Genomic DNA, 26,257 nt, shown 5'->3' on the forward strand with positions numbered 1-26,257 from the left:
AGTAGAGCCAACAGCAAGGGCCAAAGCCCTGAGGTGGGAAAATAAGCTTATTTGGTGAAGAGAACCTATCTCTCTTTTTCATTTTATACCGCTTCTTCTAGTGGCGTGTATTAATGCCACTGAAATGTATTTATACACAACATTTTAAAGAGCAGCCAAAATATCATTTGGTTTGGACAAGTCCTTCAAGACATGCCTTCTCTTCTGTACAACTCTTTGTTCTTCTCAGGTTTCTGTCCTCATGGTGATAAATTCTCTCACTTATTCCTGGCAGCACTAAACAGCATTTAAATAAGTGTTTGTCTATCTTTTATAACAGCAACCCATAGTGAGAAACAAATTTTATAAGTGTGACCCAGTGTATATACAAAACCAAAAGTTTTAAAAATCATCAAACTTACCATGACTATCTGCAATACACTATAGTATATTCTATTCTATTTCACTTTTTTAAGTGCTTAGGTGATTTCATGAGTAACACACAGTTTGAAAAACACTATTCTAAATCAATACTGACTAATAATTTTGTTCAAACACAAGGCAAAATATGGAAAAATTCAATATTAACCTCAAAGGCTACCTCCCCCTCCCTTTCTTCTGTACACATACTTCCTTTAAAACAATGGGCTCTAAATCTCTGTGTGACTTGTGGAGGAAATGAGGAGAAGGGACATTTTTAGGAGAGCTGGGGGGTAAAGGAAAGAAATGCAAACATGCAAACTGTTCACTGGATGAGGAGACACTGTGGTTTCAAAGACTGCCCCAAGAAGGAAAGATTCACAAAGTCTTCACAATAACCAGAAGAAAGGTGTGTGCAAGTGTTGGGGGTGGGCAGGTGGGGGTGTTAGGTAAGCCATTAAATTTAAGTTCCTGGAGGGAAGGCATATATCTCCCTTCACAAGAATTCCAGCCCCATGTGGACAGATGTATAACTACAGCATTGAGAACTATACCTGGCATATGGCACATAACACATGGGCACTCCATAAAATTTTGTTTCATAACTTTCGAATAATGGAGTTCATTGTCACCATTAAACCCGAACTTTGCATGTATACCCAAATATTACATTTTTCTGGAATGCATAAACGTCCTGCAGTAGTAAATGAACTTCTTGCTTATTTTCAAGTCATTGTTCAAGTCCAGGGAGCTTAATGAGGGATTATTCTCAAGCCCTAAGTGGGAAGAGGAGGTTTTCTATTGCAAGGTACAAGAGATAGCTGTACCTGGCTGTAACAGAAAGATCCCATGTCTGTTAGTGGCCATGGTAAAATCCTAAACAGCTGGGATTACAAAGGGTGTGTTAATTTAATAGGTAGTTTCCCAGTGGGCTCTGTCAGCCAAGGGCTCTCTCTGATAGAAATCATGCCAATTTCTCTATGAAATACAGTTACCATCCTCACCCCTGAAGTCAGAAGTGCATGCACCCAATTTCCAGTAAACCCCAGGCCCTGGAGTCTGAAAAATTATACCTGCAAGGCAAGTATTTTCCCACCTGCCACACAGCTGCCACACATAGAAAGCAGCTCATCTAAACCGTGCCCTTCAGCCCTATTTAGGGATATCATTAAGGATTTTAAATTACAACTGTTGCTTTATCTCAAAACAGTGATAAATTGGGGAGCTACACTCATGATGCTTTTCTTTTAAGTCATTTATCTGCTCTTCTCTCAGGGGCAAAAAAGATGTTGAGACAAGCCTGAACCTGCCAGAGCTTCTTATAATAGATGCAGCCCTCCTTCCCTCCCTTCCTCTTTTCCACTCCAGCACCCCTCCCTGTCTGGCTTTCCTGAACAGAGGCAGTAGCCTCCGGTAAAGAACTGTAAGTGGCTCGTTATCAAAACAAGGAGGGATTCACTGAAAAGGGAGTGAGTCCGGCAACCAAGACAAGAACCCCTCCCTTATCCTGGCAGGTCCATTCACCTGGTCCCCCTAGCTCAACAATAGCTAGGGTTTCAGAAAGGAAGAAAAGTCTTAGAGGAGGGAGATCAATCCCTCCAAATACAGGAGCATCCGCCTAACGCAAGATGGAAAAAACCCCGCTGCCAGACCGGAGGTGTGGGCAGGCGAATGTGTGCGTGTGCACAGGGACAGCCTATATATGGGCGAGACATTAGCGGCAACGAGAGAAGACTCACCACGATTGACAAAGCCACAACTATTACGATTGAAAATAGCCCCCGCAGGCACCGACTTCTGTGCCAAAGTCGCCCCGGATTTATTTTCAGGCAAGTGACTCACAACCTTGTCTCCGTAAGTAATTCCATCAAAATGAGTCGCCAGTTCCACTAACCCGACTTTCCGCTGCCCTCTGGCTGCTCCTCCCTCCTCTCCGCCCATCCTGGAAACCCAGACAGCTCACAGACTGAGCAACCGTACCCCAGGGGAGCAGAAGGCAGGCTCTCCGGCCCGGCCCCCACCCTCGGGGAAGGATGAATGGGGCCGCAGGCTGGCGGGAGCGCGGGGAGGGGACGTGCGGGCTGTGCGCGGGGTGTGTACGCGTGTGTGCGCGCGTGGGCACGCACCCCGGCCAACTTACGGAGGTGGAGTTGGTCCTCGCCTGGCCCTGGTTCCGTACCTCCTGCTCCCGGAACTGCAGCCCGGCCAGATGCTTCTCCAGTGCCTCCCAGTCCATAGGGGGCATCGGGGGCTCTTCGGGGACGCACGTCCTGTCGTCTGGGGGCTGAAGGCAGAGGCCCCCAGCTGCCGGGCACCGGCCACCTCGCCGGCCCCCAGCAGGCTGCGGCTTCTGGATAGCCCGGCGGGAGCCCCGGGAACTGTTCGGCCGGCCAGCCACCACCACGTTGCCATTGTGCCTGAGGTCCTGGGGGTCATGCGGGTGGAGGTTGCCATTGGGCACCGGGGGCGGCATGGCGGTGGTGGCGCTCCTGCCTCCGCCACCGCCACTGCCGGTCCTGGCGTTTACGTCCCCCGGCTCCCGGGCCGGACAGCGATCATCCCGGTACCCTTGCTCGTCGCGCTCGTCCTCCTCTTCCTCCTCCTCCCCGTCCTCCTCCGGAGCCCACTCATCAATCACCTTCTTCTGGTAGACCGGGAAGGGCTCCTCATAATCCTCCAGGGCAGATACCAAGTCCAGGCTGTCCCCCGGTGACGACGAGGACTTGCACTCGGAGCAAGGGGTCACTTTGGTGGAGTTGGACTGCGAACTGGCGCGGCTGCTGCTGCTGCTGCTGCCGGCGTCACTGCCTAGATCCATCCCATCCTCTCGGTAATCCTGGGGGGAGGAGGCAGAGAGAGTGAGCCGCCGGGCCGAGCCTGCTCCGGCCGCCCGCCGCCCGCCGCCCGCCGCTCGCCGCGAAAGCCCCGGCCGAGTGCCCCGCGCCCCGCGCCCGCCCGGTCCCGGGTGCGCCCCGCAAGGAGGACTGGGAGCGAGAGCCAGCACCAGCCTGAGGCTTCCCTCATGCCCCCCATCCCCTCCCACAACCCGACTTCCTCCCGGTAACTAACCCTCAAATTAGCAAAGGGGCGCCCAGCCACCAGCGCGCACACTTCTCATACGAGGGGTCCGGGGCGCGCGCAGACTTTGTTTTAACCATTTTGCACCAGGCGCACCTCTTTACCCCGCCCCAAGGATTCTCGGGGAACCAGACACTTTCCCAAAGAATTATAATTCCCTGGGGGCGGGAACTGAGAAAAGGGTGGGCGGCTACTAATTTCTCACCGCGCTCAGCGCGCGGAGACCACCCCCAACCCGGCTCCGCCCCGCCCCTTCCCCGCCGGCGGCCGGGAGCCCGGGTCCGCGAGCTGAGCTTTACTTTCTAAGGAATCGCTGGCAGTCGGAGGTCTCCCGCCTCCGCGCCTTCCGGGCCGGCCCCTCCTCCGGCACTCAGGAAGGCTCGGAGTGGGGGGCGCTCTCGGCCCGCCCCGGGCAGGGTGGTCCCCCGCCTCCTCCAAAGGTGTGCCTGGCCGGAGCGCCGGCAGTGGCTGCTAGCGCCGCCGCCGCCGCCCAGGGGGAGGGAGGACGCGCCCTCCTGGCGGCGCAGCCGGTCCCGCCACCGAGCATGCCCAGAGGCTGCCGGGCGCGGCACAGTCCGCAGTCCCGGTTTTCGCGGCAGCAGGCTGCAGACGGAGGCCGGGCTGGGATGGGGCTGGAGAAACCGGGGAAAGGCCCGAAAGAAGGGGGTACCGGGCGTTAGGGGCGCAGACCCAGCGAATTAGGAAGGGCGGTGCCCTGGGGACAGTGGTGTGTTTTCACCCCCAGACACTTGTATTTCCTCGGCGAGCCTCAAGCTCTCTCTGCGGGACTCGTTACCCCACCGAAGCCTCCTGGCACCCCAAAACACGGGCCTGGCATTCCTAATCCACGCGGAAGTTCCCGAGTGACCCTGTGAAGGACCTGCCTCCCCTCGCACACGCACATTCACAAGCCCATGTGGGAGCCCAAGTGACGTGTGCTCGGTGGTCATGCACCATCATTTCCCTTCCACCTTCCTCCTCACCGCTTCCTCTCCCTCCACCGCCCAGCTCCAGTCTCCTCGCCACCGCGGCATCGCCTTCCAAGTTCAGGCTGTGGGTGGAACCTGTTGCTTTAGCTCACGTTTCCTTCCCCCTGTGGGCTGCATGGTGAGGATGACCTCAGCAAGGTGTGTGTTTGGGGAACGGGTGTTTGGGGAATGCAGGGGAAGTGTGAGAAGGCACTGAGGTGGGGAAGTTGGGGGGGTGGCATCTGTTCTAAAGGTTTGGGCAAGCCTCCGAAGACCCCTTCTGCCACCTCCAGTCAGGGAGATATTGAAGGAGGGAAAGGCAGGTATCGGGTGAGGATGCCCTTGGCACATTCACTGGCTTTGCTTCCTTAAAATTTTAAAGGAACTGAGTCAAAGAAACCTATGCTGGGTTTTTCAAAAAACACTCACGGGTGCCTAAGTCTGGCAGCTCATCTTGTTAGGAAGAAGGTTTAATGAAATGTAAAATAACAACACTAGATGGGTCACAGCGCATCTATTAAGGATTTCCTGTGAATCAACCGTTCTGACCTGTAAGAACCAGGAAGCTAGGAAATGCCCTCCTCTCTGTGCTGATTATGAAAAATAGCAATTTTACAACAAATTGGGGAAAACCAGTTTCCCTGAACTTCCAGATTGGAGCCTGTTACTAATTATTACCAGTGAATTCTGCCTTGCACCAAGTGACTTCCCTGGCATGGCACAGTCCAGATGGAGGAAGGAGGAATGCTTGGGATTCTTAAGTAGGGAGTGGCTGCCACTCTGACAATTCTTCTGGGCCCTAGTAGGGACTCGGTGCAGAGACCCTTTGTTTAAGTGATTTCTGTGAAGCGTGACTCTTTCCTCTTTTAGGTAGGCCTGAGCCAGCGAAGATAAGCTAATCTTTTAACTTGTCTGGAAGCAGCAATCTTATGAATAACAGGAAAAGGGGCCTTCTGGTTTGGCCAGCTCTCTTCTGTAAAACGGGACTGATTATGACTTAAAATGTCTTTTATGGTAACATCTGTAAACAGCCTGCCTCATGCTCCAAATATGGTTTGACTTTGAGATTGCTTTGGAGCCCGGGCTGCCACTCTGGTGGGTGGAGGTGGTCCCGTGGAGTGTTCAAAATGTGGGTAGGAAGCATTGGTGTACTGGGAACTAGGTAGCTGTTTTTCAAATCACCATGTGACTAGTAAGGCTTAGGTCACAAAAAGCTCCCTTCTCTGTGGCAGGACCTAGGCAGACAGATAAGTATCAATCATCTGGGATGAAGAGGGAGAATTGTGGTCTCAGTCCAATTTTTAAACATTAGAGCCTCCTCAGCCGCCCACCCAGACTCCCTCCTAGGCTCCGGGCTCATCCCCCTGCTGCCCAGATGGTCCATGTTCAGGGAATGCAAAATAAGGCCTAAGAAAAACATTTGGCAAGGTAAATCCGCTGCCAAAAATGCAAGGCATTTCAAAGCCAATTATAAACATCTTTGAATTATCTGTACTTCTAAATTATTTTCTGACCAGATATTCTGGATCAGATAGAAAAGTATCAGGTTTCCCTTTTTCTTTTCATACAAGGTGCCTGGCTAGCCCAGGTTCCATTCTGTTTCCAGCTTTCCATCTCCTGCCAAGAGCCCTCCCACCTTGGAACAGGAAGCTCTGCCAACTCCTAGGCCCAGCAACAGTCTGCAGATATGTCCAGCAGGATGGAGAGGTAATTTGCAAAGTGATTGAAAGGTCCTGTCTTCCTGTTTACAGGAACGTTCCCTCCAAACTTAGATTTGTCCCCTGAAACCTTTGTAAATCAGACATCAGAGATGTGGGACAAGTAGTAGTCATACCAGATCCCTCTGGCTCCAGCACCTTGCCCATCAATCACCAAGTCCTGTCAATTCTACCTAAGTACAGAGTCCCTCTTGAACGCCCACTTCCCCTAGCCCCAGTCTAGGCCACTGTGTCCTGAAATTACTAAGTACTTTCCTAACTGATCCCTGCTCATTCTTCTCATGCAGTCAGAGTGGCTTTACTAAAATGCAGATCAGCACAAATCTTTCTCTAGCTTCATTACCCACCCCCTCCTGCAGCTCCTGGTTGCATTTTTTTTTTTAAAGTAGGGACAAGGCCTCCTTCTGTAACCCAGGCTGGAGTGCAATAATGCAATCACAGCTCACTGCAGCCTAGAACTTCTGGCCTCAAGAGATCCTCCTTCTTAGCCTCCAGGAGTAGCTAGGACTACAGGCATGCACCACCATGCCTGGCTAATTTTTTTATTTTTGTAGATATGGGGTCTTGCTATGTTGCCCAGACTGGTCTTGAACTCCTGGCCTCAAGTGATCCACCTGCCTCAGCCTCCCAAAGTGCTGGAATTATAGGCATGAGCAACCATGCCCAGCCCTCATTGCTCTTAAAGGAACTACTTCTTTCCCCCAACCCCAACTTCTTTTGGTAAATTTTTACTCCTCCTTTAAGACTCAGCTTAAATGTCACCTCCTCCTGGAAGGCTTGCCCGATTCTCTGTACCTGCCCTACTGGGTTCAGGTGGCCTTCCCATGCACCCATGACACATGCTGTATTAAAGCTTCTGTTTAGTTGCTTATCTTCTCTGCTAGACTCATGGTAAGAAATACATCTTATAACAAGACCTTGGGCACACATACATCTAAAAATATATGTAACTGAAAGATAGTTCCATAAAGGTCTTATTTTGTAAACTCCTATTCTAAATCATTTAAAACAAAATCTGGTCATACCTTACTACGTTGACTTCACAACCCTTCAGTGAGTCAGGTCTGCTAGTGTGAAAAAATACTTTAAATTCCATGAAGAAAGGGACCATTTCTCTCATTCATGGTAACTGGAATAGAATAAGAACTTAATGGATACTTGTTGCTGGGATTATTAACAATATCTAATTCATATAATCCCCCCAAAAGCTATGAAAAAACTATTATCCCCATTTGCAGGTGAAGAGGCTGAGGACAGTAAGGTTAAATAACTTGCCCAATATCAAAAAACTGGTAAGGTAGGTGGCAGAGCCAGGATTTGAAAGTGGGTAGTTTGGATTCAGAATTCTTGCTCCTAGTCACTCAACTAAAAGTTCAGTATCCCTTGGTCCAGCTGCATATGGATGAATTTACTAAGCAAAAATGTCAGAAAGGGTCTCCTTGCAGCAACTTCAAACTAGATCTCAGTCCCCTGCCCTGGAGAGGCTCCTTGGGCAGTATTTATGTCTATGCAGTGAAGAAGGCAGCTGGCAAGAGCAGCTGTTCTCTTTTGCTCACATGTGCTCGACCTCAACTGCCTATAAGTTCAGCAATATGCAGTAAGTTGGGAGATTTAATTGTGTGAAGCAAGAGCATAGACACATCAGAAAATGAAATTTCACGTTGTTATGAACTACTTGCTTTAAGTTCTGCCCAAAGCAAATTTTTTAAGAAGGAAGTCACCATGAATTTGGGGTATTTATTTTGTCATTGATGGGAAACTGTCTAGATCAATATTCAAAGGTAGGAGTAAGAAGATCATGTTCCTCAGGCATCAGTGCTATTTATAGCATTTTAATCTGTAAAGGCAACATTTGAGAAAGGACATGATTGAAATATTTGAGTTGTAAAGAGTATGAATAAGTGGGAACCAAGATTTATTTGTAAAATTCCCAAACTAATTCTGAAATTATTGGCCTTAACACTGAACCTGAAGTTGTGGCATTTAGAGTAATAAAGAAATGGCTGGCAAAAGGTTTGCATTTCATCTTTATTACATGAATTACATGCAAGTCACATGCAAGACACAGATGTTCTCCTGTTTCATCACCTGAATGTAACTACATGGAGATATTTAACAGCACTGTGGGATGAAGTGTCCTGCACATAGAACATCTGTGTTCTGTTTCTGGCCCTGTCTCTAACCAACTTTATGACCACAGTTTCCTGATGAACGGGGCTGGATAGCATGATCACAGTGTTTGGCAAATAAGAATTAATTGAATGAATGAATAAGTGAATGAACTAAAAGGCTTCTTCCAGCTTGAAAAATCTGTGGATTTCATCCTAGAAACTACAGAAAATATAGTATAAAAATATCTCTGAATCTTTTCATCACCTTCCTTGTCAGGAGATATAAAGTTGGTTCTTCCACTAATTAAAAACCAAGGTCTATCTTGGTTTAGACCAAGTTGGCTATCTTGGATGCATGGTATTTCTTCATTATTTCTATAGGGCCAATGAATTAATCTTAACTTATTAGTCTATATGTGTAGACACTTTAGAGATGGATCCTATATACACCTAAAATGATTTTCTTTTCTCTTTCACTTACAGAGAGACACTTTAATTTAAAAATTCCCTTTAAAAATATTAGCATCTTAAATTTTTTTATTCTCTATCAAACCATTAGACTGTATTTATTTTCTACAATTTCCTCAATAAAAGTAAATGGCAATATATAGGCAAAATGGCACTTAAAAGATAGCTCCAATGACCTATTTTCCAAACCTGAAACCAGGACACCTGGCTTAACAAATGCTATAGTGCTACAGAAACTAGGTGACTGTATGTTTGAAATGAAGATCATTCTGAACGATCTGTAGGTATTGGCAAATGAAGCAACCCTAACTACAGCAGGGGGATAGTGTCTTTATAAGAGCAAAGTCACAAAGAGGGTGTCAGTCAGGACCTCAGCATATGGCTGCACAGATTGTACCCTGTACAGTGCCAGGATTGTGAACTGCACAACAGGTGCCTGACAGGAGGAGCTATTTGGCACCATTCACATACGTGAATGGTGCCCTCTGGAGTTGTGCAGTGAGCAATCTGCACAACAGTACACAGAGTCTCTGTGGGAATTCCACTGGTAGGAAATTTGCTCTCTTGACAAGATTGGAAGAGGGAGCCTGCTGTTCTTTTCCTAAAAAAGTTATACCTCAGATTGGATGGCAATGACAGAAATTCAACTATCTAAACTCTCATGGTCTTTCTTTTTCCAGAGGTTGTCTACCATTATATTCTACTTGGAAATGCAAGTCTGTAAGCAATTCTGGATTTATTTTTTGAGCTCCATTAAAGGGTATAAATTATATAAAAGAGCATTTAGAAAAATCTGGAGAAGTTTGTAGACAAACTGCAAGAGCTCAGAAAGTATCATAAGTGATAGTTGTGGAAGCCCATGTACACATGACCCCAATATAAGATGAACTGCCTCAGAAATTGCTTGCCTTGTACTTTGATGTGTTATGCTTGTCAAACAGGAACATCCTCACAAGAGGCTCTAGAAAGTAAAAACTCTGTTTTGGTCACTTCTTAACATAACTTTGGAAGCATTATAACATCAGAAAATAGCTGCTGGTATTGTCAGTACAATGCAAGCTGGAGGAATGGAGGCAGCTTGGTGGAACAGGAGAAAATTCTTCCAAGAGACTTGGCTCTGCCTCTGATTGGCTTTATGTTTATGGGCAAGGCAGTCCCTGTAGCTCTCTGGGCCACTGGCCTTATCATGAAAGGAGAGTTGGGTGAAATTGTCTGAGCCTTAGAAACTGCTGAAGTTTCATGGAGTGTAACTCAGATGCCTTCAAGAGCCAGGCAGGTGAGGTAACTGAGTGAAGTGGGCACCAGGGGTGACAGGGGGTACCAGGGCTGAACCCACACCTGTGCTGTATTGGGTTACTGAACAACACAGCACAAAGACATCTAAATTAAAATTCAAAACAAAAAGCAGGTTTCATCCTCAATTCATCCCTAGACTTCTGCCACTTGGACTTCTGCTCTTAGCTCTAGAGCCCCAGAGTTCTAAGTCTGCATGAAAATGAAAGAGTTAGGGAGACCACATCTTGGCTTGTACAGAATGGTCTTGCTTTATACTTGTTTTCCTAGTAAAATTATTAACGGTGCCCTCCTTCACTCTCAGAAGTGTCCCAGTTTATGTGATAAGTTATATGGTCAACTAAGGTAAGGGAGAATCATCAGTGACTAAACATAAACCTTAGGGAGCAGGTTCATTTATTCAAATCTGCTCAAACCTTCAGATGAAGATAAGTAGATTTGGTGGCATTGTTTTGTAAGTAGAAATATAATTAATCTAAATAGCCTTCCAAAATATCCCAATAAAAATGATTCAATAAAAGTATATCATGAATTTTAAAATCACAGAAAATATATGAGAGGCTGTCAATATGTGAAAAATGTTGAACTTCACTAGTAATCAAAGAATTACAATTTCAATAATAATGAGATAATATTTTGCCTGCCAAAGTATTTAAAAATTATTTAAAACTATAATACTCAGTGTCAGGGTATATGCGATCAAAGGAGCACCCTGACATACTGCTGGTAGGTTTATAAATCGGTTGATACATACTTTCTAGAATGCTAGTTGATAGCACGTTTTAAAAGTCTTCATGAAGTTTACACCCCATGACCTGTTATTAATTCAACAAACATTTATTGAGCATTTATGACCTGCCAGGACTGGGGAATAAAGTGGCTAAAGAGACCAATGCTATTTGCCCCAAATTGAACTTCAGTCTAGTGAAGAAACAGATATTACAGGGAAAAATTACACAATTTAGATTGCAATTTGTAAGAAGTACCCAAAAAGTAGACTAATATGCTGAGAGAGCTTTAGGTAGCAGTTGGTGTATATTGGGGGAAGGATCAGGAAATGGGTTGACCAGCTAAAGATAGAGGGAAGGGTGTTACAGGCAGAGGGAACAGCTTGAATAAAGAAAGGTTTCGGGGCTGGAAGAAGCTTAGCACATTGGAGCAACTGGAAGGAAACCACTAGGTTGGAGTAAGAGAGTAAGGGGAAAAGTGGCAAGATGAGGATGGAGAGTGAGGAGGGGTTACCATTAAGATCTTTATCCTGATAGCCACTCAAGGATTGTGAAAGCAAACTGGCATTTTTAGAAACTCTCTGCATGGTGGAGAATTGAGAGGGGAATAGGACAGGTCAGGACTAGAGTAGGTGAGGAAAGACCAGTTAGGAAGCACATACAACAGTCCAAGAAAGAGACTATGGTGGCTTAGGTGGGAGTTGAGGAGATGGAGGGAAATAGAAATGTTAAAGATATTTAGGAAGCAGAATCAACAGGACCCGTGACTAAACAGATGGGGGGTGGTGAGGGAGAGAGATGTCACTGATGGTTTCCAGGTTTGTGTCATAAGCAACTTGGCAGAAAGGTGGTATCACTTTACTGAAATGACAAATAAAAGGAAATTTTGATAGGGGAGGAAGAAAGAGGAAGATACTGAATCCTTTTTGGACATTCTCTATTTGAAATGGTATATGACACACAGGTGAAGATGACAGGTAGACATTTGGCTACATAAGTCAGGAGCTTAGAAAACAGATCTGGGGATGGAGATATAAATATGGGAGTCACAGCATATGCTTGGTACTTGAAAGCTTGGGGATGGATGATGTGGTCTGGAGACAAACATGGAGTGAGAAGAGGTCAAGTTTCCAGCCCTGAAGAACTCTATCACTTGTGAAACTAAGGGATGATACTCTGGTTTCTCTTCAGATCATATAAAACTAAGGGATGAAACAGGAGCTTGAAGGGAAGATGGGCAGAGGAGGGAAGAGACAATAGTTACTCTTCTAATAAGCCTGAGGACACAGAAACAAGGATCTAGATTTATGCATAAAGGTGCTCACTGTGGCATTTACAATAGTGAAAAACTAGCTTCAAACTAAAGTGTCAAAAAAAAATAGGAAGATGTTTACATAAATTGTGATATATTTATTCTGTGGAATAAATGCAATCAAAGAAGTTGCTTTTAAAATTATAACATTACGAGAGTAAAAGAGGGCATAATATTATACATGCAATATGATCCGCATTTTTTCATTTAAAAAAATTAAACAGTTATATGTCCAGAAAAAAATGTAGCTGAATGTTAACAGTGATTGACTATCACTGACTAAGATTGCAGGTGATTTTTTACCTTTGTATCTATTTGTATTTTTCTGTTTCTTTACAAGAATCACAAAATAGGTAGTAATATTTTTACAAAACATGGGACAAACTATGCACATTTATCTTAGTTAAAAATAATTATTCTGAAATTTATTAAGGTATTCCATTAAAAAAAATTGTTCAGGGGCCGGATGCAGTGGCTCACATCTATAATCCTAGCACTCTGGGAGGCCAAGGCAGAAGGATCGCTTGAGGTCAGGAGTTCGAGACCAGCCTGAGCAAGAGCGAGACCCCGTCTCTACTAAAAATAGAAAGAAATTAGCTGGACAGCTAAAAATATATAGAAAAAAATTAGCCGGGCATGGGGTGCATGCCTGTAGTCGCAGCTACTCGGGAGGCTGAGGCAGGAGGATCGCTTGAGCCCAGGAGTTTGAAGTTGCTGTGAGCTAGGCTGATGCCATGGCACTCTGGCCTGGGCAACAGAGTGAGACTCTGTCTCAAAAAAAAAAAAAAAAATTGTTCAGAAGAGCTAGAATTAATTTATATAAATTCTGTGATGAACATTTTTACAAAACAAATAATTTCATTGTTCCAAAAATCATTGGCTAATTTGAAGTTTTTGAATATCAGATTTTCCTTCAAAATGCAGATGGAGTCAGCACACTTCTGGAAAAAAGTTTGGGATCATAATGGACTGAAGAAGGGGTTAGCAAACATTTTCTGTAAAGGGTTAAATAATAAATATTTTTGGCTTTGTGGATCATATGGTCTCTGTTGCATATTCTTTTTATTTTTAGATCCGACCTCTTAAAAATGTGAAAACTCTTAGCTCCCCAGACATACAGAAATAGTTTACAGGCTAGATTTGGCTCACTGGCCATAGTTTGCTAACCCCTTGTCTAAAGGATGAATGCACCTGAAAAAGTAAAAGCAAAAGGGAATTTTTTTTTTTGTAAAATGAAGAATCTTTTCATATTTTTTCTATAATCTTAGATTTTGGGTATTATGAGGGGAGTGTTGCTGTTATATACAGAAATCTATTCAGTTGTTCATGCCACAAACCTAGAAGCCATCCTTTTCTCCCCAACTCCCTGCCCCTCCACCAAATGTAGTTAGTGCTACTAGTACTCCAAGCAGATCCCTGTTTCTGATTGCTGTACCCACTCCTCAGCTGCTGGGAGTGTTTGGCTGGAAAGGACTCACATCTGTCCTCTGTGGTGAAATTTTCCCCCCACCTTCATCAGTCTACATCCTACCTGGAATTTCCCCCCCACCTCTATCCTGCGTTTCTCACTTTCTTACAAGTTTATCCCTCAATAAACCATCCGCAACCAAATCTCTGTCTCAGGCTCTGCTTCTAGGGAACATAATATAAGACACTAAGTTCCAATGATTCTACCTTCTAAATATATTTGGCTTTTTGACTAGTGTGTCTGCTTTGAGAAAGGGTACTAGATTGAAGTACTTGTATAACTTTTTTTTTTTTTTAGAGATGGGGTCTCGCTATGTTGCCCAGGCTGGTCTCGAATTCCTGGCCTCAAGCAATCCTCCTGTCTCAACCTCCCAAGTAGCTGGGATTACAAGGACAAGCCATTGTGCCTGGCAATAATTTTATTCTATTCTATGAATAACCTTCAAAATTTGGTGTATGATATCAATAATTGTATGAATATCAGGAAATAGTACCAGTAAAGCTATGCAGCAATGCTCTGGTAAACAATGACACCCATAAGGATAAACAGGGAGCTTAAAAGAGGTTTAGCTTTCAACTTACATTACCACATAGAATTACTGCCAGTATTGTTAGTACTAGTGAGTGGAAACAGCTACATATCCAATATTATCAATTTTGCTAATTGTTACTGATTATATTTTAAAATTACACTAATAATTAATAGCCTATAAATAACCTTCCTTTATAAGATCTTTCCATTTTATTATACTGTAATAGGTTCATTGGTGCTTAATATGGTGTGAATATTTGCTGACTCCAAAGAATACCTTTATTAGGATATGCATATGTGTTCAATTTATCTTTTCAATTACACCTACATTAAACCTTCAAAATTAAGTTTGCAAAAACAGGCTATGTGCAAGCAAGGGAGCCTATATGACTTGTGACCTCCTGCTCTGTTGCATTCTGGTTAATGATTCACGGTAACCTTCAAGAATAAGCACTGAGTAAATCAAAGGGTTCTGCATGGCTCTCCGGGAAATGTTGCATACACTGCCCAGCAGTCTAAAGCATGACCTCGTGCAGGGTGGGAGCTGGAACCAAGATGAACACAAATCCACTGCAATGGACAGGGAGATGATGTAGAAAAGCACAGCATTTTCCCAATGGAAATAGTTTTTCCCAGCTCTATCTAAAATGATTTTCTCTTCACTTTTCTCATTCTGGAAGTAGAAAATTAGCTACTTCTTATGCTTTCCCAGTGAAATACATTTTGCTTCAAGTTATTCATAATCACTTTTTAACTTGTAAATCTATTAGGAAAAATAAAGTAGACCGTTCTTTGGTTTGATAATCCCTGAACTATTTAGTGTTTGGTTAACTGTCATTAGCAAATAGATTACCCAGCAACAGAAACTAAAATGCTCTTTTTTGCCCTCTTTACTTCTTGGAGAATGGGTTCAAAATAAAACAGAACCTTTGAAATAGAGGCAAGTTCAGATTATTCCAATACTTATAATGAGTCTGTTTCCTAGGAATTTCTTTTCACTCTCATAAAGTGACTTCGGTGAGTTATAGCCACATTCCTCAACCTGAGCATTGACATAATTGCCCAACCTCCTCTCCCATGCTCAGTGGCCCAGGTAGGAGCTGGGCACAGTGCTGGGGAGTGGCGAGGGTTGGCTTGAGCTGGCACATGGGGCCAAGGGACAGTACCTAGGCCTGGGCAGTTAGGCCAAGTCACAACTACTTGGGTACCACCTCCAGGATTTTGCCATATTATACTCCACCTCTCCTCCTACTTACATAATATTTTTCTTTAAATCAATTCATTTTAAAATTAAATTTATTCAAAAGGGAAACTTTCTATTACTACTATCAATGGAATGTAAATATTACTTTCTAAAGTAGAAGTGATGTACCTATACTGTATTTCAAGAATTTTAAGTCACATATTTAAAAATAATTTTGATATCTCCAAAATTGGGAGGTGTCTTACAATCAATGGCATCTTACAGTTATAATTGGCAACATTTCTGTTGTTCTTAGTGGCACATAAAATAATCATATATTTTACACATCAATGGTGTATTAGATTTAATGAAATATAGTAAATTCTATAAAAACTGTGTCATTCAATTTTTAAAAACAAAGTAAAAATGGCAAACAAAAATGGAATAAATAAAACTGATATAAAATGTATTGCTGAAGATTAAGTTTCTTATTAGAAGGATGGAAGTATTTGATCAAAATAGATATTCCACTTCATAGTTTCAGACAAAGGTGTGGAACCCACATCAATGAGACAAAACTGTTAGTTTTTATATTAACCCACATTAAAAATCTAACTCACTTGAAGATGTGCTTGGACAGCTCATAAGATAATTGACTGTTTTATCTGTTATAATTAAGTGTACATGTATATTCTCTGCAACTTCAGAAAGTAACATTTCAACGAATCACTGAATAAAACACAGAGATGCTTGTGGAATTAAGCGTATGGGAGTTCCTCCTTGTGAGCCTGTCTATGCTTCTAATGGGCATGGCTACGTGTTCAGTAATCAAGGGCTTGGAATATCTATGATTACTTAAGCACTTTGCTTCTGATTTGTGAAGTCCAGGTAAGGTTGATTACCACAGCACTACCTATATTTGTCTCATCCTAAACAACATTCTTTGTGAAATCACAGGTTTTATGTGCAAAGCTTCACCACCACCATCCCCCGAATATACATGAATGTAAATACAAGACCATCAAAAGACATTTATCTGAGTATCACTTAAAAATTATTGTGAACCATGCTCTGGGAAATACTCGTCTGATAAAGCACCAAAGAGGAAGGACTCACAGACAGGGACAATTGGGTTCTAGCTGGAGCTGGATGTATCAGGCGGGTTTTTGGAGGCGAGTAAAGAGGCAAAGACTGGAGGTGCTTCCCAGAACCAAGAATGTTGGCTCAGACCTCTAGAGAAGGCCCTTGTTGGGAGATGCTTCCTTAAGTGTCACTTGTCCATTTTTCGGTTCCTTCAGTTACTCTTTCACCCAAATACCTACTATGTGCCAGGCCCTGGTTGGGTTCTGGGGAACCCAGAAATCAAAGTGCTCATGGCCTAGAAAGGAAACAAAGAATACCAATAGGGTTCAATACAATTGGGTTTCAAAGTATTAGGGTAGGTAGGCATAGTCAGAGTGCTATGGAAAAGGCAGTGGAGGGGCACTTCACTCAAAGTGGCCAGCTCAGGTAAGCCTTCCAAAAGGAGTGATGCTTGAATTGAGTCTTGAGCTATAAATGAAAGTTGCTGAAATTTCCCAAAGACTGAAAGACAGGAGGACATTCTAATCTGGGGGAACAGTGTGGTCAAAATTTTGGTGATGTAAGAAAACATGGTCTGCCACTGCAAGTAGAAGAAGTTCGGTATAGTATAGTTGGAGAGAGAAGGAATATTGGAAGATACAGGGAAAGAGATTGGAAATAGTAGGAAAGCCAGTGGAAAGGTGAAGGATATTGAACTTGAATTTGAACTTGAAGTTGATAAAGAGAACTGAGGGATTTTAAGCCAGGAATGGCTGGATTATATATGATTTATGTGTTGACTAATGTTGAGGGAAAAGTAAATTAATTATATATCAAAACATGACCTGAAGGCCTTACTCAGAGTGCTAAACAGTCAGCATATACAGATCTGCATCATTTAAAAAATGATTTAGGGTCTAATCAAGGGGTAGTGGGCTGCTGGAAGGGAATGAAAGTGCAGATTAATGTTGCAGACGTGTGGCACTGGATAAGCCACACACCAGGACAATGTAATCTCCTGCATGAGAACTAGAGTTTGGAAAGAAAGGAAAGAGGAGCAAGGGTTCAACTTCTTAATGAATGTAGGGGAATGGCTGGACCACCAATACAATGACAAGGACAGGTAGAGAATGATAGAGGAATTCCCTCTCTGTAAATCCTAAGAGAATTCAAGGGACCAATTTTATATCTATATATCTACATTTTTTTGTCTTCTAAAAAATGACCTTTGATTATGGACACATTTCAAGCATTTATGTAATTGAATACTACATGTACCTATCACCCAACTAGTGACTGTCAACCCATGACAACCTTATTTCACCTATAACCCTCCTAATCTTCTTACCCCTACTACATCATTTGGAAGCAAGTCTCAGATATATCACTTTAAGACAACGGTCTTTATTCTTTTCAGCCCAAACCTGTGCCAGAATCATAGGATATGATGAACCTTGCACTGTGACTAATTAGAAAGACACTGAAAATGAACAAATATAGTGGCAAAGTCTCTCTAATAAAGAGAAATAAAAAATAAGACAATATTAACATTATTATGAGTCATTTGGAGAAGAAGATAAAAGAATCATTTTAAATAATGCTAATCTGGTAAACAAGGTTACTAGCGAAATCCTATGACATGAATTAAGCTAATGAAGTTAAATATGTGAGCAGGAAATAAAAGGAAATTCAATTTTAAAATGTGCAAGGCATCAAAGAAATAAGCTATGAAATAATTATTAGACTGCAAAGAAAAATCTGAAAGCAGAAAGAGATCTGGGCTAAGTGTGGGATGGGGAAGAGAATGGAGTGCAAGTTGGAATATGGCCTGGCCCACTTAGAAGAGATGCCAATTAATTCCTCCATTTGGTAATTACTGGCTGTGCACCTGCCGTGTGACGAGCACTGTTCTGGGCTCCAGAATGTCACGTGCCTTTACTAAACCAGCTTTGCTGCTTAAAGAGGAGGCAGCACGTGACCTGGGGGCGGCAGCTGCCTCTACCTGCCTGAACCTCATCCAGATTCTTTATTAAACACCTGGCTCCTTGAGAAATGGAGGCAACTGGAAGGGGTTCAAAGAAGTGGAACAGAAAATAATTAGAGGAAGAGATTGATTTTAGCAGAAAGATCAAAGGAATCAAATGCAGGGAACTTGGCTAAGCAAGGGCTCAGGAAAAATGAGCTATTTGAAGCACGCAAAGAGTAAAGCAATATAAGAATTATCGAGCTGGTGCACAGGGCATTGTGAGCAGCTCCGCGATGCAGATACACAGAGCACCAGGCAGGCCGAGGGCAGGACACGCTGCTCACCTGGCTCAGGAGTGTACAGCAACCCCACCGAACACATTCTGATGTTCAACAGGCTTCTGTTGAATGGCTGCCTTGTATGGGAACACGCGCTTCCAGAGAGGTAGGCATTATTTTTAGCCTTACACTTATAACCCAGATTCAAGCATTACAAAAGTGATCCTTGTAACCAAAAACATTTGTACCCCATAATACTTTGAAATAAAAAAAGTAATCTTTTCTATTTAAAAAACTGTGTTAAATCAGTTCTGCTCTGTCAAGCAGGATGGGCAGGTGGAAAAAGTATTTTCTCTCAAGTGTAATTCATAGATAAGTTCTAGTGCTCCTCACTCCCACAGAGTTTTTCTTGTCAGCAAATTTTTTACCAGTCAAGGCAGAGAGAGAACAAGGCCGAGGGGGGGGGGATGGATTGATTCTGTACTGGTTCCATGGGTTATTAATATATTATGAATTTTCTTAAGGTCATATTGACCTTATTTTGGCAACTTTTTAAAGTTTGTGATCAGTTTAAGATCCTGAGTCTCTATCTTTTGGAGAGAGTTAAAAATGTACCTTTTTATTTTAAAATATAACATACATACAAAGCAGGGTATAAAAACATATACATGCAGTTTAATAAGTAACTATTAAGTGATCACTAGTGTTCTCCACCTCTCCGTTTTAAGTTAGAATATTCTGGTACATTTGAGATCCTCTGGGTGTCTCACCCTAATGAGGTTTCTTTCTGTCTCTTCTCTCTGAACGCTATCCTAAAGTTATGCTCAGTTTGTGCCTTTCCTTACAGTTTTGCTATATAAGGTATAGGATACATACTGTTTAAAATTTGGGGGGTTGATTTCCTTTTCTTGAGACTGATTTAGAGATTTATCCATGTCCATTCATTTAACTAATTATTTTGAATTAAACTTTTTATTTTGAGATAATTGTACATTCATATGCAGTTTTAAGAAATAATACAGAGATCTCTTGTGTCCTTCACCCAGTTTCCTGCCAATGGTAACATCTTGCAAAACCAGAGCAGAATATCAAGCCAGAGTATTGAGGCCGACACAGTCAAGATACAGGACATTCCCTTCACAGCCAGCACTCCTAGTGTCACCTGTCATGGCCACACCACTTCTCTCCTGCCCCTGCTCTCTCCTTGCCCCCTGGCGACCGTTCATCTGTTCTCCAGCTCTGTAATCTTTCCTTTCAAGAATGTTATATAAATGAAATCACACAGTATGTTACATTTGGGGATTTTTTTTTCACTCAGTGTCATTCTCTGGAGATTCATCCAGGTTGTTGTATGTGTCAAGAGCTCACCGCTCGTCACCGCTGGGCAGTGTTCCATGATGTGGACGTGCCACAGTCTGTTGTACTGTTCAGCCACTCAGGGACATCTGTGTTGTTTCCAGTTTTTGGTAGACTCCTTATTTTTGAAATGTAGAGGTGTTCTTAATGTGTATGGACATTTTAAATGTCTTAATGTTCTATTTCTAATTCAGATTTAGAAAAACCAACTAAAATAATCAAGACTAGAGCAACTACCCTTTAGGAAAAGACTGAGAATCCATTCAGCCTAGACAAGATGAAGGTTGAGAAGGGATTGATTGAAACCCAAAGGCAGGAGAATATTCGCTTGTTCTTCTCATCTCTTACAGTTACAACAGCTAGGAATAAGAGAATCAGTTTTAGGAGGAATATATTTGTAAGGCTGGTGGCAGCCACCCCTCCCCAGGTACCCCTCCCTTCCCTAATGAAAAAAAGAGGCGGCTCCTCCTGTCCCTCAATACCCGCCCCAAAGCTGAAACAAAGAAATTCCTCACTCCTCGCACCGACATCTCCTGGCCGAAGAAACTCCCATCCCCCAGCCCTAAAAACCTATATAAACCCACTCAGACTTCTGGGCGGCACAGCTTCTCTGGGTCCCATGGGTCCCGTGAAGCTCGCCCGGGTCCCTCTCTCAGGGACTCGTTACCCCCACCCGGGAGCGCCCCAATAAAGCCTCTTTACTTATCCCTTTCAACTCTGCTCGTCTTTCTTTCCCTGGCACCGGCTACTTCAAAGAAACCTTACAATATTCAGATTCACTAGTCCTCTGAGAAGAGTGTGTCCAGAATGGCCCAGAATAAGGTTTGTTATTGTCATTCAACCTATATTGTATCATGATCTCATGGTGGTGCCTTTCCTCACTCCCATGACAGCACTAATAAGAGTCCGAGGGATTTGTTTCTTTGTACGGTGGACAGGAAAAATAAAAGTAATTGAGTTCATAACACTTGCTAACAGTTGCAAACAGGCCTTAGAAAAATGGATGGATGAGCTATACATAGAACATCACAATGAAGAAGTTGGAGATTTTCGTTACTCTTGCTTCGTGGACAATATTTTGGAAGAAATGCCCACTGGGTACCCCTTGTGGACACCACTGGAGATCCCACACTTTCGAGGGGGCAGTCCTCCTATCCCAGCCCCACAGTAAAGCCCAGTGGTAGCATCTGCTCACCAGAGGGCCTGGTGCAAGGAAGAGGCACAATCCACTGCATTTCCTTTGTCTTTTTGATCCTTTTCCTGAGGCTGAAATCACTCATGCATGGCCCTCCCTGATTCATCTGAGACTCTTCAAACACTTGGCCCCTACCTGAAAGTTCCGACACTGGACCCTATCTCGGTCCCTTACATACAGACTCCTGGACCTGAGCCAGGCTCGGGCATGACTCTCTGCTACCCTTCCTGCGTCCTCCCGTCCGCCCAGCACCACACCAGCAAGGCTTTACCATGTTTGGTAACGTGGCTAGACAGGGCTGGAGTTCAACTCCACGTGGCCTGTCTTACATTCTTTAGCAATTCTAATGAGGCCTTGGTGGTTACACATTTTAAATAAATGAAAGGATCAAAGCTTATGAAGAAAAGATGCAGGCAGCTTTAAATTTTTTGATTTGGGTGTTCTTTTTTCTTTTTTTTCTGAGAAGAGCTTAAAGAGGCATGAAGTCATGGAGTAAGAGATCTGGAAATTTCTACTCAGCAATTTTATACTAGCTCTTTATAAATATAACACATTTCATAAAGGCTAGGTAAAACTCTAGTATTTCTAAAATCCTGTGAAACTGGTGCATCTCGGTGGAGACACAGGGTATTAGAAATTGTGATGTCTGAAAATTATTGCTATAATATCTAAGACTCCCTCTTTCACTCCCTGTTTAATTTTAGGAAGTCCAGGAACTTATGGGCAGAATATGTGGTTTTCAGCAATGCTGGCTCTTGAGCTTTTGCATTGACGTGGGCTCATTCTTCTCTACTTTTATATCCTCTTTATCCATTCATTAAACAAAAAATGTTTATGGGCCGGGCGCGGTGGCTCACGCCTGTAATCCTAGCATTCTGGGAGGCCCAGGCGGGAGGATCGCTTGAGGTCAGGAGTTCGAGACCAGCCTGAGCAAGAGCGAGACCCCCATCTCTACTAAAAATAGAAAGAAATGATCTGGACCGCTAAGAATATATATAGAAAAAAATTAGCCGGGCATGGTGGCGCATGCCTGTAGTCCCAGCTACTCGGAAGGCTGAGGCAGGAGTATTGCTTGAGCCCAGGAGTTTGAGGTTGCTGTGAGCTAGGCTGATGCCACGGCACTCTAGCCCAGGCAACAGAGTGAGACTCTGTCTCAAAAAAAAAATTGTTTATGGAACATCTAATAAGTGTCAGGTAGAGCACTAAGCACTGGAGATTCAAAGAAAAAACCATGACATTAGGACCTCCCTTCAGGGGAGCTTAAGAGCTAGTAGAGGGGGAGGGATACCCAAAGAAAGAAGGAAATACAGTGGAGTGTGGGGAAGAGTTGGGTGAGGGGGATGGTTTGGTTTGGGGTGCAAGAGGCTTTAGGGGAGCAGTGAAGATTTTGAGCTGAATTACAAATTGGTCTCAGAGCAAATCACGGTCTGAAGAAACTCCTTATTGCTGAAGCCCAAGAAGGTGACCTTGTCCAGATTTGCTTGGCTACTGAGTAGCTAAGACAGGATATCTTAATGCAAAACATTTGTTCTTTTCTTTCTAATATACAATTCTGGCTTCCCCCTTTTTTGTGGGGGCAGTGAAGTGGCCTATCTCTTGCAGGGCTACATCTATGGCCCAGAGATGAACGCAGAGCTCCTATTTCCTTGGTTTTTACAGTAACATAAGACCGCTTGCTTTTTTGATTCTTGGGATCTTGGCTTATGTAGACTGGGTGATGGGATTAAATTAAAGAAGATTAAATTTGTTTTGGGAGGATGGCCCTATCTCCTTTATCTTTCTCTTCTTTGGTTTCATCCAGAAATTGCAAGGCAGGGTGGAGTTGGTGAGCACCTGATCCCATCAGCTGAGTTGGAGGCTGTGCTGTGTTGTCCCACCTGCCCAGCAGCCATTCCCCAGTGTCCTGCAGTGACTACCCCGCTCTGTTCTCAGGACACAAGATTCTTTTGGGGAAGACCTCGTCCTGGTTGCAAAGACACCTGCCACTCAGTGGCACAATTCATGGAAGGTGGTGGGGGGGTGCAGGGAGCAGCCTACAGCCAGCTCCTCCTCTTTCTTCTCTTGCCACGCCTTTCAGCTCAGCCAGGTGGACAGCCCGCTCCTCCCATCGAGTGAGGAGTGGGTCGTTCTGCAGGTGAACTAAGGGGTTTCTACATTGCTGCTTTGTGGATCTCTGCATTTGCAGGAACACTCCAAGGGCAGTCTGGGTGCAGTGGGGGTGCAGAAAGAAGAGATGGCTATGAGGAGAGAGAAGAGGACAGCAGTAAGGGGGTTCTCTAAAGTCTTGGGAGCTGAATTGCTTTTGTGGGGGAGGAGCTGATGCACCTGGAAACTATTTGTAAGGCTTTAATGCCTAAGTAAAATTAGTACTGAAATGCCTGCAATCTCTTCAAGAGATTCTGATGTTCACTTAATGTTACTCTTTCAGAAGAATAAATGTAGACTTGGTCTCAGTTATTCATGTGATTAGACACCGGTTTAGCAAAATGATATACGTAGGCTAATTCCTATTGACCCTTCAGAGAAAGAAATCACATATTGTTATTCAAGAAGCACATGTAATTTTATCTCTTTTTACAGGCCCAAATCAAATAGATTACCTTCCTGAGCAAAGAACAACTGGAAATGCAGATGGATATGCAAGGTTAAAGAGCAAGAGGATAAGGACTTGCATTTGAAAAACCAAGGTGTTCTGTAATTTGGTGCCACAAAATTCTCTCAAATGAGTATAGGGGAAACCACCTGATTGTGAAACTGAAAAATCTCTCAAGGAAAAAAGAGATAACATAAGGGTGTCATGGGAAACAGCATTTTATATTTATTTAGCAGCCTTCTTCTTGAAGGTAAAAATACTTCTTGAAACGTTTGCCATTACTGCTCTTGTCCAGGCCCTTCATCTCTGTTCTAGACTACTGAAAGAGCTTCCTATTGAATTTCCCGTCTTTCACCTTTGTCCCCTTGCAATCTGCTCTCCACTCAGTAGCCAAAGTGATGTTTTAAAGACTGTCTTTTAAAGCTTACAACTCTCCAATAGCTTCCCACTGTACTTAGGATAAAATTCAAACATCTGACCCTGGCCTTAGGGGCTCTTCAGGATTTCTCAATAGAGACGATTTTTGCAGGACAATATGAGCAAGACAAATTGTGTATGAGTCTATGAAAGCAGTTCAAGGTGTTTAGCATCCCTCCTCCCTGCCCACTAAAAACCACAGTGCTCTGTCCTCAGCTCTAGCATTTTACGTGCAAACTGACCTGTACATCTTCCAACACCCTCTAGGCAAAGGTGGGGGTGTATCCCCCCAGCTGAAAACCCCTACTGGCCTACTTAATCTTGCTCCTGCCTATCTTCAACCTCAGGATCTTTGCAATGGCTGTTTTTTTTTTTTTTTCTGCTTGGAGCTTCCTTTCCATATTTAATGTTACCTTCTCAGAGAAGCCTTCCATGACTACCCCATCTAAAATAGCAAAACTCATGCACACATGAACACAGAGTAACTCACAGCACACACTTTATCACTATACACAGTTTTGTTCTTTGTTTACTTGTTTATTGTTTGTCTCTTGTCTGTAGTCTGTATGTTCCATGCGAACAATCTGTTTTGTTTGCTGCTGTATCCCCAGTGCCTGGAGATACATTTTTATAAATATTTCTTTATCAAATAAAATAGATGCCACTAAGTTATGTGTCATTTAATAACATTCATAATAACTGTTAGGATGCAGCAGAAAAGTATTATCAAATTCATTTTTCATATAAAGCACTGAGACACTAAAAAGTCCCACACTGAATGTGAACAATGGAGGGAAGAACTAAACTAGAAATGTCATTGCCTCCTTGTTAAATCACAGTGGATTATTTCAGTATAAGACAATCCATTACATAGGTCCCACTGAAAGACATAACACGCAAAGACTGTAATTAACATAATTCTCTTGTCCCCACTACTTTAGAGCAAAATGCCTATGTTGGCTACTACTATCTATATACCAGTTGCATTTCATTTTATGTCACAGTTTATTACACTTTCTCAAATCTAGGTTCGAAAAGTTAGATTCACCCTTCAGAGAAAGGGGGAGACAAGGAAATAAGTTTTATTGTTCCCTATGGAACAAATTTGAATATGCATCTCTCATCTGATTCTAGGTCCTAACACAACAAAGCAAGGCATCCTGTGGGGATGGTGAATACAAGGTGCTGACATTGCCACTCTTCACCCAGCACCCTCATGGGTGTAGCCCAGCAGTTCTAGAACTCCCTCTGCAGGAGCTCCCATTCCTCCACCCAGTGAGCCAGGCAGCTGCTACCAATAAGGCGGAGTTGACAGACATGTTAAAAGTCTATTTGCCAGCCCTGTCTGGAACAGTGGAAAGAGCAAAATCTTTTCAGATAAATCTGAGTTTGAATATCACATCTGCTCCTCATCACTTGTGAGATCTTGGTTACTTAACCTGTTTCTGTTTGTTTAATGATACCGAATTTTTAGGGTAGTTGGGAGAATAACAAATAATGTGTGTATTTAGTACAGTGTTTGTTGTGATTAGAATTCAATAAATAGTAGCATATAATTGTGGTGAGGAGAAGGCTACACTTCACCCCCAGAATGGAGGAGGAATTATGCGGGACAGTGGGAGGAGGTGCAGGTTCCTGGGAACACCAGAGGGAGAGGTAGTGCTGGGCTAGAGGAGTGGTTCCCAAAGTGTGACTTGTTAGAAATTGCAAATATTCAGGCCCCAGTTCAGACCTACAGATCAGAGACTCTGAGGATGGGGCCTAGCAATCTTGTTTTAACCAACCTTCTGGGTAATTCTGATGCATACTCTCTCTAGTTTGGGAACCACCGCAATAGACAGAGCAAAGCAGGAGTGAGGAATAGAAGTGATTAAGTCAGAGGAGAAGACTGTCTACTCACCCGATGATTAATCAGGGACAAAACAAGGAAGGGATGCCCCTCACAGAGGCTGTGGCCATATCAGCACTGCCCAACCTAGAGGCAATTAATTTCCCACTGGTAGGATATCAATTTACTGTAAATGTAAAGGACAGACCCAGAGGACATTAAAACAACATGGGCTTGCATTACAAGGTTAGGTGTGGGAAGAACGTCCCAAATGCAGCCTCAGCACAGGCAGACAATAGACTGAA

At 43.4% G+C, this 26,257-nt stretch overlaps 1 protein-coding gene across 16 annotated transcripts in view; it reads right to left on the minus strand.

The window, feature by feature from the left end:
- SCHIP1 (schwannomin interacting protein 1) overlaps window positions 1-26,257 on the minus strand; it is a 532,563-nt gene that overhangs the window by 121,643 nt on the left and 384,663 nt on the right. For 3 of the 16 annotated variants that reach the window (XM_069473014.1, XM_069473007.1, XM_069473012.1), the window contains exons 1-2: window positions 3,469-3,734; window positions 2,540-3,235 (exon numbers count right to left, since the gene is read on the minus strand). The exons of 1 other annotated variant lie outside the window; for it this stretch is intronic. In XM_069473014.1, coding sequence (XP_069329115.1) covers window positions 2,540-3,217 — 678 coding nt within the window. In that variant the 5' untranslated portion in view covers window positions 3,218-3,235; window positions 3,469-3,734. Of the gene's footprint in view, window positions 1-2,539; window positions 3,236-3,343; window positions 3,735-3,776; window positions 3,982-4,377; window positions 4,438-26,257 lie in introns of those variants that run through there. 12 more of the 16 variants (XM_069473015.1, XM_069473009.1, XM_069473013.1 and 9 more) reach the window with 11 other exon arrangements.

This window comes from Eulemur rufifrons, chromosome 7 (assembly GCF_041146395.1).
Source record: "Eulemur rufifrons isolate Redbay chromosome 7, OSU_ERuf_1, whole genome shotgun sequence".
Taxonomy (NCBI): domain Eukaryota; kingdom Metazoa; phylum Chordata; class Mammalia; order Primates; family Lemuridae; genus Eulemur; species Eulemur rufifrons.